Below are 12,664 nucleotides of genomic sequence, written 5' to 3' on the forward strand. Positions count from 1 at the left end.
ATATTCTCAGAATATAATAATATTCTCACCATATATAAGCTGTAGATAACACCAAAATATATGTTCTTCAGTACTCTTCTCTGATGCAGGTCATCAGGTTTGCTCTGATCTTGGTCTTAGATCTGTACTGACTCAGCTATGAAGATGCAGCATGGCCAGGAGGAGCAGGTATAGGTACGAGTGTGTCATTTTAACAACCGTTCATTATATGCAGTAGGGAGCCTCAAACAAGCTTAATTTGCTAAGGATGCTACATTATATGTCCAAAAGTTTGTGGACATGTGACCATCACACCTATATGTGGTCACAAAGTTGGAAGCACACAATTCTAAAGAAAGTCTTTGCATGCTGTAGCATTACAATTTTCCTTCACTGGAAATAAGGGGTCCAAACCTGTTCCAGTCCCTACGCACAAAGCAAGCTCTATAAAGACATTGTTTGCGAGGGTTGGAGTGGAAGAATTTGAGTGGCCCTGAGCCCTGGCCTCAAACCCACTGAACACCTTTAGGACGAACGGAATCACCAACTGCACTCCAAGCCTCCTCACCTGCCATCAGTGCTTCACCTCACTTATGCTTTTGATTCCAAATTGGCAAATCCCCACAGTCATGCTCCAAAATGTAGTGGAAAGCCTGCCCAGAAGAGTTGAAGTAATTATAATAGCAAAGGGGGACTAAATCTGGAATGGTCAACACACTTGAATGTTATGGTCAGATGTCCACAAACTTTTGCCCATATAGTATATATTCTTAGCCATGTGACTAAAGTATAAAATAAGCTTTTATTTTTCCACCTGATAATTATGCTATTCTATATAATTCTATTATTATACTCTATTAGCGTCAAGGAAACCTCAAGAAACCAAGTAAATGAATCACAAGATCTTTCTTTGCCTTTATAGGCATAGCCATTTTCCAGGACCTGAGGGAAATTAATTAAGCAAAGGTTAATTTGTGTAGCACGTTCTATTTTAAAATAAAATTCTGTTGCATCTTTTGACAGCCTTCAATCAGCTAAGTGCAAAAGTTTGCATTCCGGTAGGATAGATTGAGAAGACCAAAAAAAAATATCGTAATATTAAAATCTAAAAAAAAGTTAACAAAAAAAAATGTGGGTTTTATACATGTTTCGTCTTTGACACGAGAAAGTAAAGTTGTCTTTGGTCATTTCTCAGACATTACTATCTAGTGCTCAGAAACGAGTTTAATCCAAACATAGATCTGAGCAGTTGAAATTTAAGGATTAACCCTGACGCTTGAATTTACAGCCTTGTCGTTTCTGCTGAAAGATTTATTTTAAGACGGCCCTCCCTTTTCACATATTTCATGCTAGTGTATGACAGTTTAAAGCCTAAGCTCCTTTCACTCCATTAAAAAAATAATCAGTATATATTATCACCCAGCCTGATACCACAGCTACGTAGCCAAGACACACAAGCTTGCTTATCTACAGTTTAATACCCCCTGTAATAATTAATATCTACATCACTCACTCCGAAGTCCAAAGGTTCATAATTTTTCTCCATTACGCCATAATTTGTTTCCAATAAAAATGCACTATAAATAGTATAGACCTCAACAGTACAGTTTACTTTATAGAACCAAGATAGGGAGCTTCCCCATTTTATAGTCTGCACATCACTGAGTTCACAGTGATATTATTGAGAGGATGTTGAATTCTTTCCATCCTTTGCTGCCAATATGATAACACTCTCAGCTTTATGCAAAGAGAACAAAGTCAAAGTGCCATAAACAGCTGCTGTTTGCAGAGACACAAATTCAGCACCTGATCCTCTCTGCGACTACAAAACAGTGAGGGTCAGAGGCTTGCGATTTTGTCCCTCTTGGAAAATTTGTCACTAAAAACAGGTAAAATTTGCAGTTTTTTTTTTTTTTTTTTTTTTTTTAGCTTTCAGGCTTTTGAATATAAGGATGCAAGTGTGCACTGTAATTCTGAATTGTAATTATTAGGCCTTGCATGTGAGAATTAATAGATATTTTGTCTAGACTACTTCTGCACTATTTTGTTTGCATATATGTGCTAGATCAGAACGTGGTAGTGTAAAATGGCTGTGTGTACTATGTAATCAAATTGATAAATACACTGAAGGTTAACAGCAGGAACTTTTAGAAAATATGACATTTTGATGGTCTGTCTTAATGTCTTTATTTAAAAGCATTGAAATTAATTATTCTTGCTTGCTGCTCAGCCAGGGAAAGAAAAGAACTCAGACATGGGGGTCTTAAAACAGGTAATATATATATATATATATATATATATATATATATATATATATATATATATATATATATATATATATATATATATATATATATATATATATATATAAAGATGACTTAAAAAAACTTCACATATATTCAGCTTGATACGTTGATTTATTTTCTGTTTTCTTTTCCAATTTTGCTTTAGGGCGATTATGTGTGGGTGGACTCTAGCACAGGTGTGCCGATCGGTGCTGAGGTCAGAATCACAGAAGCAGGCAAAATTCAACTCATAGATGATGAAGGAAAGGTAATATCACCCAACAGAACCCTACTGATTTAATCTGTTGTCTTTTGATGTGTGATAAAGTTGATTGTTGTGTGTAAATTTTAGGAGCACAAAGTCAAACAGTACAGCTCCCTGAAGCACATACATGCCTCATCTATTAATGGCGTAGATGACATGATTCGGCTGGGCGACCTCAATGAAGGAGGCCTGCTCAGGAACCTTCTGATTCGCCACAGGGAGGGAATCATCTATGTGAGTCACTCTGATAGTTACATATACGTGTTTTTCTCTCTAGATGGGGAAAAAACTCTTTTACAGGCTTTATTATAGAGCTCTGTGAATTATTGAATGAACATATCCATCTGTGTGATGAGAGATTGCTTAGACTTTGCCCTCAGTGGTTAGTATGTGTTAATATTTGTGTTAATATCATATCTATGTCGCTACCAGTCCTATTCCATTATATAAACAGGGAGTGTCATAGTGAAAGTTCCTTATCAGTGGAAATTCTCAAATTTAATCAGAATTCACCATGTTCAGTAAAGTGCGCCTTTAGAATCTGAGTTCTTACACAGTTTGGCAAAAATATGGTAGATAGAAAATCAAAGACCAAAACAATGTCTAAAGGCAGTGATATCTGGCCGTGATCCAAGATGTGATGGCTATCTAAGCTATTCTTAGATAATAATCTAAGTTATATCTGTAGTTCGATAATTAAACTTTTAAGGTTAACCCGAAGTGTTATATTTCATGAGTAAAATTTCATTTCATAAATAAAAATCCACCTTGTTCATGTTCATTACACACGACTGTATTTTTACTCCTGATGACCTGTCGAGGATTTGTCGTGTGGACCGAAAAATATCAGCCCAAATGGAAGTCAACTCTAGGTGGCATTTTTACTTGACATAACCATGACTGTTGCTGATGAAGGCATGAATCTACAGTCAGGGCTGGAAAGAAATTAGCCTTAGGTCGCTTTTTCATACCATTACAACCTTTGTTGGTGCTGTTGTTCTTGGTTCCACAATTTTCCATAATAATCTGCTTTACAACATTACAGCAAATAATCTGACGTGAATGCCACGCGCACACACACGCTATATTATATTGATGCCTCTTTATGTTTGAACTACAGGGTGGCTTTTCTCTGCTAGCCCATTCACATAAGTGACTATATGACAGTTATTTCATCACTCATTGGCTTCGTTTTCTCTTTTCTCAGACATACACAGGGTCCATTCTGGTGGCAGTGAACCCGTACCAGCTGCTGCCGATCTACACTCCAGAGCAGGTGCAGCAGTACACAAACCGGCATCTGGGGGAACTGCCCCCACATGTGTTCGCCATTGCAAACAGCTGCTTCTTTAACATGCGCCGCAACCACCAAGACCAATGCTGCATCATCAGGTCAGTTAAACACACTCCTATCACTGTGCTTAGTCTGAGGTCACCCTTGATAGTTAAAAAGTGCTTGGGTGTCTGTGTTTCTGCTCATGCAGCAGGTGTGTTATCGTAATGCCGAATAGCCACTCAACTCAAAGCAATTATGTTGTATATTGTGAATAGGTTAGAGGGTCGTTTCAAGTTGTCTAGATGTACTGGTTGTACTAGAATAAACTGGTTGAACCTGAGAATATAGTATCTTCAGAACAGCTATGTATCTGGTAAATTTTTATTATATCATCAGAGTGTGTTCTGTGTATTTGTGTATGTCAGTGGGGAGTCTGGTGCAGGAAAGACAGAGAGCACCAAACTGATGCTACAGTTCCTGGCAGCAGTGAGTGGACAGCAATCGTGGATAGAGCAACAGATTGTTGAAGCTAACCCCATACTGGAAGGTAGTTCAGTCAACCCTTTTACACGGGTTTAACAAAACTACATAATTTACTGCTTTCTTATCACATAGTGTCAATATTGGTGTGATCCTTTGTGTGTCTAGCCTTCGGTAATGCAAAGACCATTCGCAATGATAACTCTAGTCGATTTGGGAAATACATCGATATCCACTTCAGTAAGGAGGGAGCCATTGAAGGAGCCCGCATTGAGCAGTACCTCCTGGAGAAATCACGTGTCTGTCAACAGGTAGACCTTGACAAATCAACATCAGCTTTAATGAAAGAGAGGCACATTTTGTTTTGTTGTTAAATGGAGAGATGCGTAAATGACCTTTACAAACATTCCCAGGCTCAAGAGGAGAGGAACTACCATATATTTTACTACATGCTGATGGGCATGCAGGCTGAACAGAAGAAAATGTTGTCTCTGAGTAATGCTGTTAAGTACAACTATCTGACCGTGGTATGGTCCTATTATGACTGTTTTCATAACACCTGCAAAGATAATGGTTTGAATAATGGCTTACCTAGTCACTGTGATTTTAAACCAGGACAAGTGCACTACCTGTGAGGGGCGAGATGATATAAAGGAATATGCCCGCTTCTGCTCAGCCATGAAGATTTTGACATTCACAGAGAACGAGTCCTGGGAAATTCACAAGCTGCTTGCTGCCATCCTCCACCTAGGCAACATGGACTTTGAGGGTGAGGAGGCTTTTAGTAGTTAAGGGTAAAACTTCATAGGATCACATTATTGGATGTTCAGTATGATAAGCCATAACAATAATGATAAGAATAAAATGTCTGTTTTCATTTTTTATTTAAGCCAACATTTCAAATCATCTGGAAGGCTGTGATATTATCACCTCTACCCATTTCAACATGGCTGCTCAGTTGTTGGAGGTAATTCTTAAGAGAACTTTTATTAAAAGGATAATAATCTTTGACCTAATGTGCCTAACTTGTTTCTTATGTTTCTCTCCAGGTGGATATAAAAACTTTAGATGCAAGTTTGACTCAGAGGTCCTTCATGACTAACAGAGAGAGTGTATCTAAACCTCTTTCCACAGACCAAGCAAATGATGGCAGGGATGCCTTTGTAAAGGTGAGAACCCATATTGTGATCATGTAAAAATACATGTTTGTTTTTCTGTACCATTCCTGTTAGCCTTAAATGAAGTCTTTCAGCTCTGCTAACCATGAGGGTAATCTTTCTGCACAGGCCATCTATGGAAGATTGTTCCTGTGGATTGTGGAGAAAATCAATAGTGTCATCTACAAGCCATCCTCTGAGGAGTCCAACGATACCCGTCACTCAATAGGCTTGCTGGACATCTTTGGATTTGAAAACTTCAGGCAAAACAGGTTCTGTGAAAACATATAGAAATGCATTGTTACTATTTGTCTGATATTTGACTATTATATTCTTTTATTCTTATATGTGTGGCTCTTTTCTTTCAGTTTTGAACAGCTGTGCATTAACTTTGCCAATGAGCAACTACAGCAGTTCTTTGTGAAGCATGTCTTTAAGATGGAGCAGGAGGAGTACACCAACGAGAACATTGTGTGGAAACACATCGACTACATCGATAACCAGGGCACCCTCGATGTGCTGGCCAGCAAACCTCTCAACATTCTTTCTCTTATTGATGAGGAGAGTCACTTTCCTAAGGTATAAATGTTTGATGTTTATCATACAAACTTTGTCTTCTCAACTAGATAATCATTATTCAACTACCTATATAGAAATATAAAAAAATATTAATTGATACACTATAGCATTAAAAAGAATTTGCTTTGTAATTGTATACTGTACAGATCTTTACTGATCACTAATGTGATTATGTATTTAATGTCAGGGCACAGATACCACCTTGCTGCAAAAGATACATAAGTGCCATGACAAAAGCAAAGTCTTCATCCCTCCTAAGAACAGTCACGACAAAAAGTTTGGAATTGAGCATTTCGCCGGGCCAGTTTATTATGACTCAAAAGGTAACTGGCCATGGGCAATCCAATAGAAATAGTAAATGAAATTTCATGCTTAATATTTAGTGAGAAATATTGAGATTTATTTAATTTTGCTCCTTTGTAAGGTTTTCTGGAAAAGAACAGGGATGCTCTTAGTTCAGATCTCATCATGTTGGTGGAAACATCCACTAATAAGCTCCTTAAACAGATCTTCCACAGTGATCTAAAGAGCAATGCCAACACCAATATGATGATCACCTTCAAGAACTCTTTGCATGTAAGCTTAAATTAGATTTTATCTTTATTTCTATTCAGTGTATGAACTTTTTGATAGGAGCTGTTGCGCTCATGTTATGAACTCCTTTCAGCAAATGACAGACACTAAGAAGCGAGTGCCCACTTTATGTGGACAGTTTCGTCAGTCTCTGGACTCCCTGATAAAAACTCTGACTGCATGCCAGCCTTACTTCATTCGCTGCATCAAACCGAATGACTTTAAGAAACCCATGGTAATGTCAGTGCAAAATAATCCAGTTATTCCTCTATATATTAAAGTGTAATTAAATAACTCTGTTTTGCTAGAGAAATGGGATGAATGTATTATGTTCTCTTTCTTGGTCACATGTTGGTTCCTGTATAATCCAGCTGTTTGACAGAGAGTTGTGTCTGCGTCAGCTGCGCTACTCGGGCATGATGGAGACCATTCGCATCAGAAAAGCTGGTTACCCGATCCGTCACACCTTCCAGCAATTTCTGGATCGCTATCGTGTCCTACTCAACTCCGTCATCTGTGACCCAAAAACGGTGAGAAATACTTGGCCTTTTAAATCTAGAGTAAGGACATGGTTAGAGTTTGAAGAGTTCAGCAAAAAATGCACACTGTTATAAATGATGTGTTCAATCAAAAAACATTTTACTCTGTTCCAGGAGAGTGCCAAGGCATGCAGTGAGAGTATTTGTAAGAATGTGCTCAGTGCTGGTGATGACTGGAAAATTGGCAAAACCAAAGTGTTTTTGAAGGTAAGGTAATGTTACATGTCATGATCTAGGACTGTAGACTGTGATTTATTACCCAGTGTTTGAATCATCCAAACTCTCTTACAGGATTTCCATGATACCATGTTGGAGCTGAAACGGGACAAGGCCTTGAACGAGAAGGCGCTTGTTATCCAGAAAGTCCTGAGAGGATACAAGCACAGGTTAGCTATACACAAGACCAAAAATATATACAAATTGCTATTGTACTATGCTCATTATGCTAATCTTAATCTTCCTGACTGCAGGAAACAGTTTCTTAAACAAAGGTCTGCAGCTGTGGTTGTGCAGAAGTATTGGCGTAGACACACAGACAGAAAATTCTATAAAGTGGTGAGTTATAACAGTTGGATAATAAATTGGGCCTGAATGGTTCTCATATTTTCTTTTAAAGGCTGTCTTTGGAAAGGCATCTGAGTGTTGTGTGGTGATTGAACCCGTGATCTTATGCACAGGTAGAGTTGGGATATGCTCGTCTTCAGGCCACTGTGCGCTCACGTCAGTTAGCACACCAGTACAAACTGGAGCGTAAGGCCACCTTGCTGCTGCAGGCGCAGATCCGTGGCTACTTTGCCAGGAAGGAGTGGAAGCGAAAGAGAGCCGCTGTCATCCTCCTACAGGCTCATGTCAGAGGCATGCATTCCCGGAAAACTGTTCAGAAGATAAAGAAAGATGTGCGTTACTAACCTGAAACTTCATATTGTGCTATTCGCTAAAGACCTATGCGTAAATATTAATACATAATACCTTCAGTATTCAAAGCACTACTATTCCAATGACGGTCTACTCTATACCAGATACTTCTATACTGTATATACTTATTTTATATTCTATACTTGCCTTCTTGTTGTCTTAATGATTTTATTTATGACAAGGAAAATGCTCATACTTAACTCATCATGTCTGTGGTTTGTAGGCCATTTTGTTGCAGGAGTGCAGGGCTGAAGAGCTGGATGCTCTGGAGAGGCAGAAAAAGCAAGAGGAAGTTCCCCATCAGAAGAGAGAGAAAGAGGCTGATGAACAGTCTGAGCCCTTCAATCATCAAAAAAAGAAAAGGGACCCGTTCTTTGGCTTCCTGCCAAACCTGGTGGGGACAAATTTGACATTTTCTATATATTTCTGAAAAGTTCTGAACTTTCCTGAACTGAAATACATGTATGTTTCTCTTTTGCATATATATATGTCACCTACAAGTATCTTTGCATTAAGTGTGTTGCTCAAGGGTCCAGCAGTGGCATCTTGTTTTTCGATACTGGGATTTTAACTCATTTTATCCTACACATTCAGTACTGCGCAAAAGTTTTAGGCACCCTATTTTTTTTTTGTACAAACTTTGTTATAGATTTTTTTATTTTATGACTTCTACATGATCAAGTCAGTACAAAAACATTTTAGCTTTCTAAACATTAGTTTTCTAGCACAAAATTAAACGTTACAGAAAAATGTTTGTATGTCAGTAAAGAAAGCAGCATATTTAAGTCATTAGAGACACTTTTCAGACAAAAACACAATGAAAGCTGCTGGATTTTGCTGCAAAAATAAGAAGTGAGTGCGAAGGTCAAAGTCTCCAGAAGAACCGTGACTGGTTCTGTAAGATGCTCAATAAAACTTACAGCTCATTACCTTATAAAACTGCACAAATTCTACCTGAGCCTACTTTTTTTTTAAGCATAGTCTCGTCACACAAAATATTGCCATTGTTTCATTTATTACTGTTTACTGCTCTTTATTGTATTTTTTTTCAATGGAGAAACATTTCATTTAATTATTTTTGATGACATCTTTACTCTACAGCATTTCTTTGCATGTGCGTAAGACTTTCGCACAGCACTGTATGTAGTAGCAGGCTTATTGTTAGTTAGTTCGTTTCAGTTACATTCATATAGCACTTTTCTAGACACTCAAAGCGCTTTACATGGTATGTAGCACTAGTGTGTAGCGTCCACCTGGATGATGCGACGGTAGCCATAGTGCACCAGAACGCGCACCACACACCAGCTATTAGTGGAGAGGAGAGTGATGTAGCCAATTCAGAGATGGGATTATTAGGTAGCATGATAGAGAAGGGCCAATGGAGGAATTTCAGCAGGTCACCGGGGTTATATCCCTACTGTACCTATATTGTAAGAATACAAAAGAAAAAAATCTTTGGATAATATCAGTCTTGGAATGACAGATGCAGCACAGCACACCAATACGCTAATGCAAAGAACAGCAGAAGCAGCATAATACTCAAGTAGACAACAGAAGTGGAGAAATTGTAAGCAGCATAAAATATATAGCTATAAGTAAACTTCTGGAAGTACAGTCCTATCGTAAAGGAAAGTATAGATATTACCAAGTTGTTTATTGTTTCTCTTATGTATATTTTCAGGGGGGATTCATCCCAAAAAATAGAGCAGGAGTTGATGATGACCTGCACCGCATCAGTGAGCTCATCCAGGTCTGCATAAGAGGCAAAACATCACTAACCTTCTATATGCTGTTTCATTCACTATCTGGAATTTGTTCTGTATCTTTTTCATAGCTACATAGATTAGATATGGGAACTTGAGATATACCCAAAGCTAGCACAAACACAGGTGCAGTTTGAGGGCTGGTTGCATAAAACGTGCTTTGTTTGAAGCAGTTTTATAACCCATCTTGAAAACACTACAAAAACAGTGACGTGACAATTAACTTTTTGCCTTAAACACAGATTTTAGGCAAAATATTGGACAAAATAAAAGCAGTACGTTTGGCCTTGCTCTTTTGATGGGGAAAGGATGACCTTCCTTTCTCACTATTGATCAAAGCAGGTATCTCTTAGATCATGTATGTTTACAGCATAAAGTAGATAATGCTCTCTTTTAAGCATGTTACATGATCAGCATCTTCATGCGTGTCAAAGGAGGCATGTTACTCGTCATCCTCCCCGGGTCAGAGACTGTCATACCATAGCGGAGACTTGTGGGTGGGAACTGGGTAACTGCATATGACTACATTTGTATTCACTAGATCTAGACAGGTATTCAGTATGTTTTAATATGTGCCTGTGTGTCATCCCTAGGGTAATATGCAGCGCTGTCAGCAAGTGGTGGATCAAGTGACTGATTCAGTGGACTCCATGATGAAAACAATGGATGACACCATAATGGATCATAAAGACAGAGTCCTCAAGTTATTCAAAAAGAATGGCACAGTCAAGAAGGACACCAAGTTAAAGCATAAAAAACAGACCTAGACAAGAAGGAACAATCTCACATCCTTCTCTCTTGTTTTCTCTCTGTTTATGCACCTGTAAGATTAAACAGAAATATGTTGGTTCAGTGTACGGACCATGTGATTTTTAACCATGTGACCATGTGTGGTTTTTAATGTTGTTGTGCACACATGATTTAAATATATGCCACCTCATTTATATAGTCTTATTTATAGTTATCTAGCAGGGAAAGCAGGTTGCAAACCCTCTGCATCCCTCTAGACCATCTGTACCCAACCAGGTAAACCCAACAGGAAATGCTCCTCACTGAGGAATCTGTTTATGTTAGGGTAAATCGGACAATTAATCCTAACTAACATTTTTGTTTCATTTTCCCACAGCTAAATTCTCTTTTTCTCTTCTCATTGTAGTGTCAGCTGTAGAGAGCTTTAGAAACTCACACTTCAAGCTCATGTCATGAAGTAAAACTCGTGGTTCTAAAAATCCTAGATTGCATCCTTTGTTTTAATCTCTTATAAGCCGACTGGAGGAAAGTGTGAGCAGTTATAAAGCTTTGTATGCAGCACACACAGACACAATTTGTGTGCGTTTGCATTCATCAGTCTCAAGGAAGCATTTTCAGATCTGTTTAAAAAAAATAAATAATAATACAAATCACGAAATTTCATATTAGGCAGTGTATTTCTGCCTCACTGTCCCCCATTGGCCAGTATCTACACTATACCTTGTTTATCATCAAGCAAGTGGAAACTCAGAAGAGATCTGAAGTGTGGAAGTACTTGAAAGAAACAGTATAATTGTGTAATAAAAATGTGTGGATCATTTTACATTTTCATAGAGTTGCAGAAGGCTGACAGATTAGAAAAAAAAAAACATCATTGAGCCTTTGCCTGCTGTAGTCTCAGATTTATGTTCTTGGCTGACAGTAGTTGTACCTAATGTGGTCTTCTGCTGTTTTATCCCATCTGGGTGCTCTGAGATGCTTTTCTGCTCACTAAGGATGTAACAAGTGGATACCATAGCCTTCCTGTAAGCTCAAACCTGACTGGCCATTCTCCTCTGATATCTCTCTTCAACAAGACCTACTGCTCAATGCATGTTTTTTTTTCTATAAACTATTCTGTGTAAACTCTAGAGACAGTTGTTACAGTGTGAGTGAAAGGAGATCAGCAGTTTCTGAAATACTCAAATCAGCTCATCTGGCACCAGCAACCATGCCATAGCCAAATTCATTGAGATCACATTTTTTCCCATTCTGATATTTGATGTGAACATTAACTTACATCTCACTTATGACATAGGGCAAGTCAGGCCCATGGTTGGCCTCAATGCACGCTGTACGTGTTTCCACCACTAATACTGATTCTGCCAACATTGCACAGAATTTGACAATCAGGCTGATTGTCCTGTTTGTGGTCTCCAAGGTGGCCCTGGTTTCTTCTAATTGCTTTGATGTATGGGATGTCTTGGTAAGATCTACTTTTCAGTTAGACAGAATGACTTGGCATCCTCAGCCAGGACATCTGCACATACGGGTATGACCTCTCAGTGGAAAATACAGACCAAAGTCTGTGATCCAGCAGTACAGGGAGAAATATTAAACTCCAGTGCCCATGGTAGACAGGCCTTGAATGTTCTCAAAGAGAAACTCCATCCACATGATCTATCAAGTGCTCCATTAATGGTGTGTACTTCATCATACAGATTCATTCCACTGCTTGGTGCCAAAAATGTTTGCTTTTCTACAGGAACTGTTATACAAGGGAAGATCTCCATCTTCCATCACAGAAAGTACATGTAGCAGCTTATATCAACTATATAAGAGTAGGAGAACTGCAAGCAGGGTTTCAATAATTCCACCCTGCATACACCGATGGTGGAAGAACACCTGTGGCCAAATCTAAAGTTCCTGTCTAAGGTCATATCACGGCTTTTGTGAATCAATTGGATGACCTCACAGTGTTCCATGAAGGGGAACAGACTGAGCCATCCTTGCTGTTCCCAGTGCTTGCATTAGATTTAGTTTGAAGTATTAATTAAACAAAACCAGTTTTTAAACTGATACTCAAATATTAATTCAATATATGAAATGTATTTCAATTAACAT

The 12,664-nt window shown here is 38.4% G+C and overlaps 1 protein-coding gene across 3 annotated transcripts; it reads left to right on the top strand.

Moving 5' to 3' along the window:
- The first annotated feature begins 1,890 nt into the window (after positions 1 to 1,890).
- On the top strand, positions 1,891 to 10,687 carry LOC128634011 (unconventional myosin-VIIa). Of its 3 annotated transcripts, XM_053683530.1 has the most exons (23): positions 1,893 to 2,251; positions 2,431 to 2,532; positions 2,617 to 2,763; positions 3,737 to 3,921; positions 4,231 to 4,352; positions 4,454 to 4,596; positions 4,699 to 4,812; positions 4,901 to 5,054; positions 5,176 to 5,252; positions 5,335 to 5,454; positions 5,572 to 5,714; positions 5,811 to 6,021; positions 6,209 to 6,344; positions 6,446 to 6,597; positions 6,689 to 6,829; positions 6,966 to 7,124; positions 7,248 to 7,340; positions 7,425 to 7,519; positions 7,604 to 7,688; positions 7,811 to 8,029; positions 8,272 to 8,442; positions 9,730 to 9,798; positions 10,405 to 10,687. In XM_053683530.1, the coding sequence occupies exons 1-23, from the start codon at positions 2,234 to 2,236 to the stop codon at positions 10,576 to 10,578; spliced, it is 3,030 nt and encodes a 1,009-aa protein (XP_053539505.1). In that variant the 5' UTR covers positions 1,893 to 2,233; the 3' UTR covers positions 10,579 to 10,687. The 3 variants fall into 3 exon arrangements, with proteins under 3 accessions (XP_053539507.1, XP_053539506.1, XP_053539505.1); XM_053683531.1 differs by lacking the exon at positions 6,689 to 6,829 and having other exon boundaries at positions 1,892 to 2,251; XM_053683532.1 differs by lacking the exons at positions 8,272 to 8,442; positions 9,730 to 9,798; positions 10,405 to 10,687 and having other exon boundaries at positions 1,891 to 2,251; positions 7,815 to 8,011.
- Positions 10,688 to 12,664: the final 1,977 nt, after the last annotated feature.

This window comes from Ictalurus punctatus, chromosome 11 (assembly GCF_001660625.3).
Source record: "Ictalurus punctatus breed USDA103 chromosome 11, Coco_2.0, whole genome shotgun sequence".
Classification (NCBI taxonomy): Eukaryota; Metazoa; Chordata; class Actinopteri; order Siluriformes; family Ictaluridae; genus Ictalurus; species Ictalurus punctatus.

Excerpts from the sequence above, each read along its gene's own strand:
- LOC128634011 (XM_053683530.1), top strand. Across the intron at positions 4,597-4,698 it reads AATCACGTGTCTGTCAACAG|GCTCAAGAGGAGAGGAACTA; the intron begins GTAGACCTTGAC and ends AAACATTCCCAG. Across the intron at positions 5,715-5,810 it reads GAAAACTTCAGGCAAAACAG|TTTTGAACAGCTGTGCATTA; the intron begins GTTCTGTGAAAA and ends CTTTTCTTTCAG.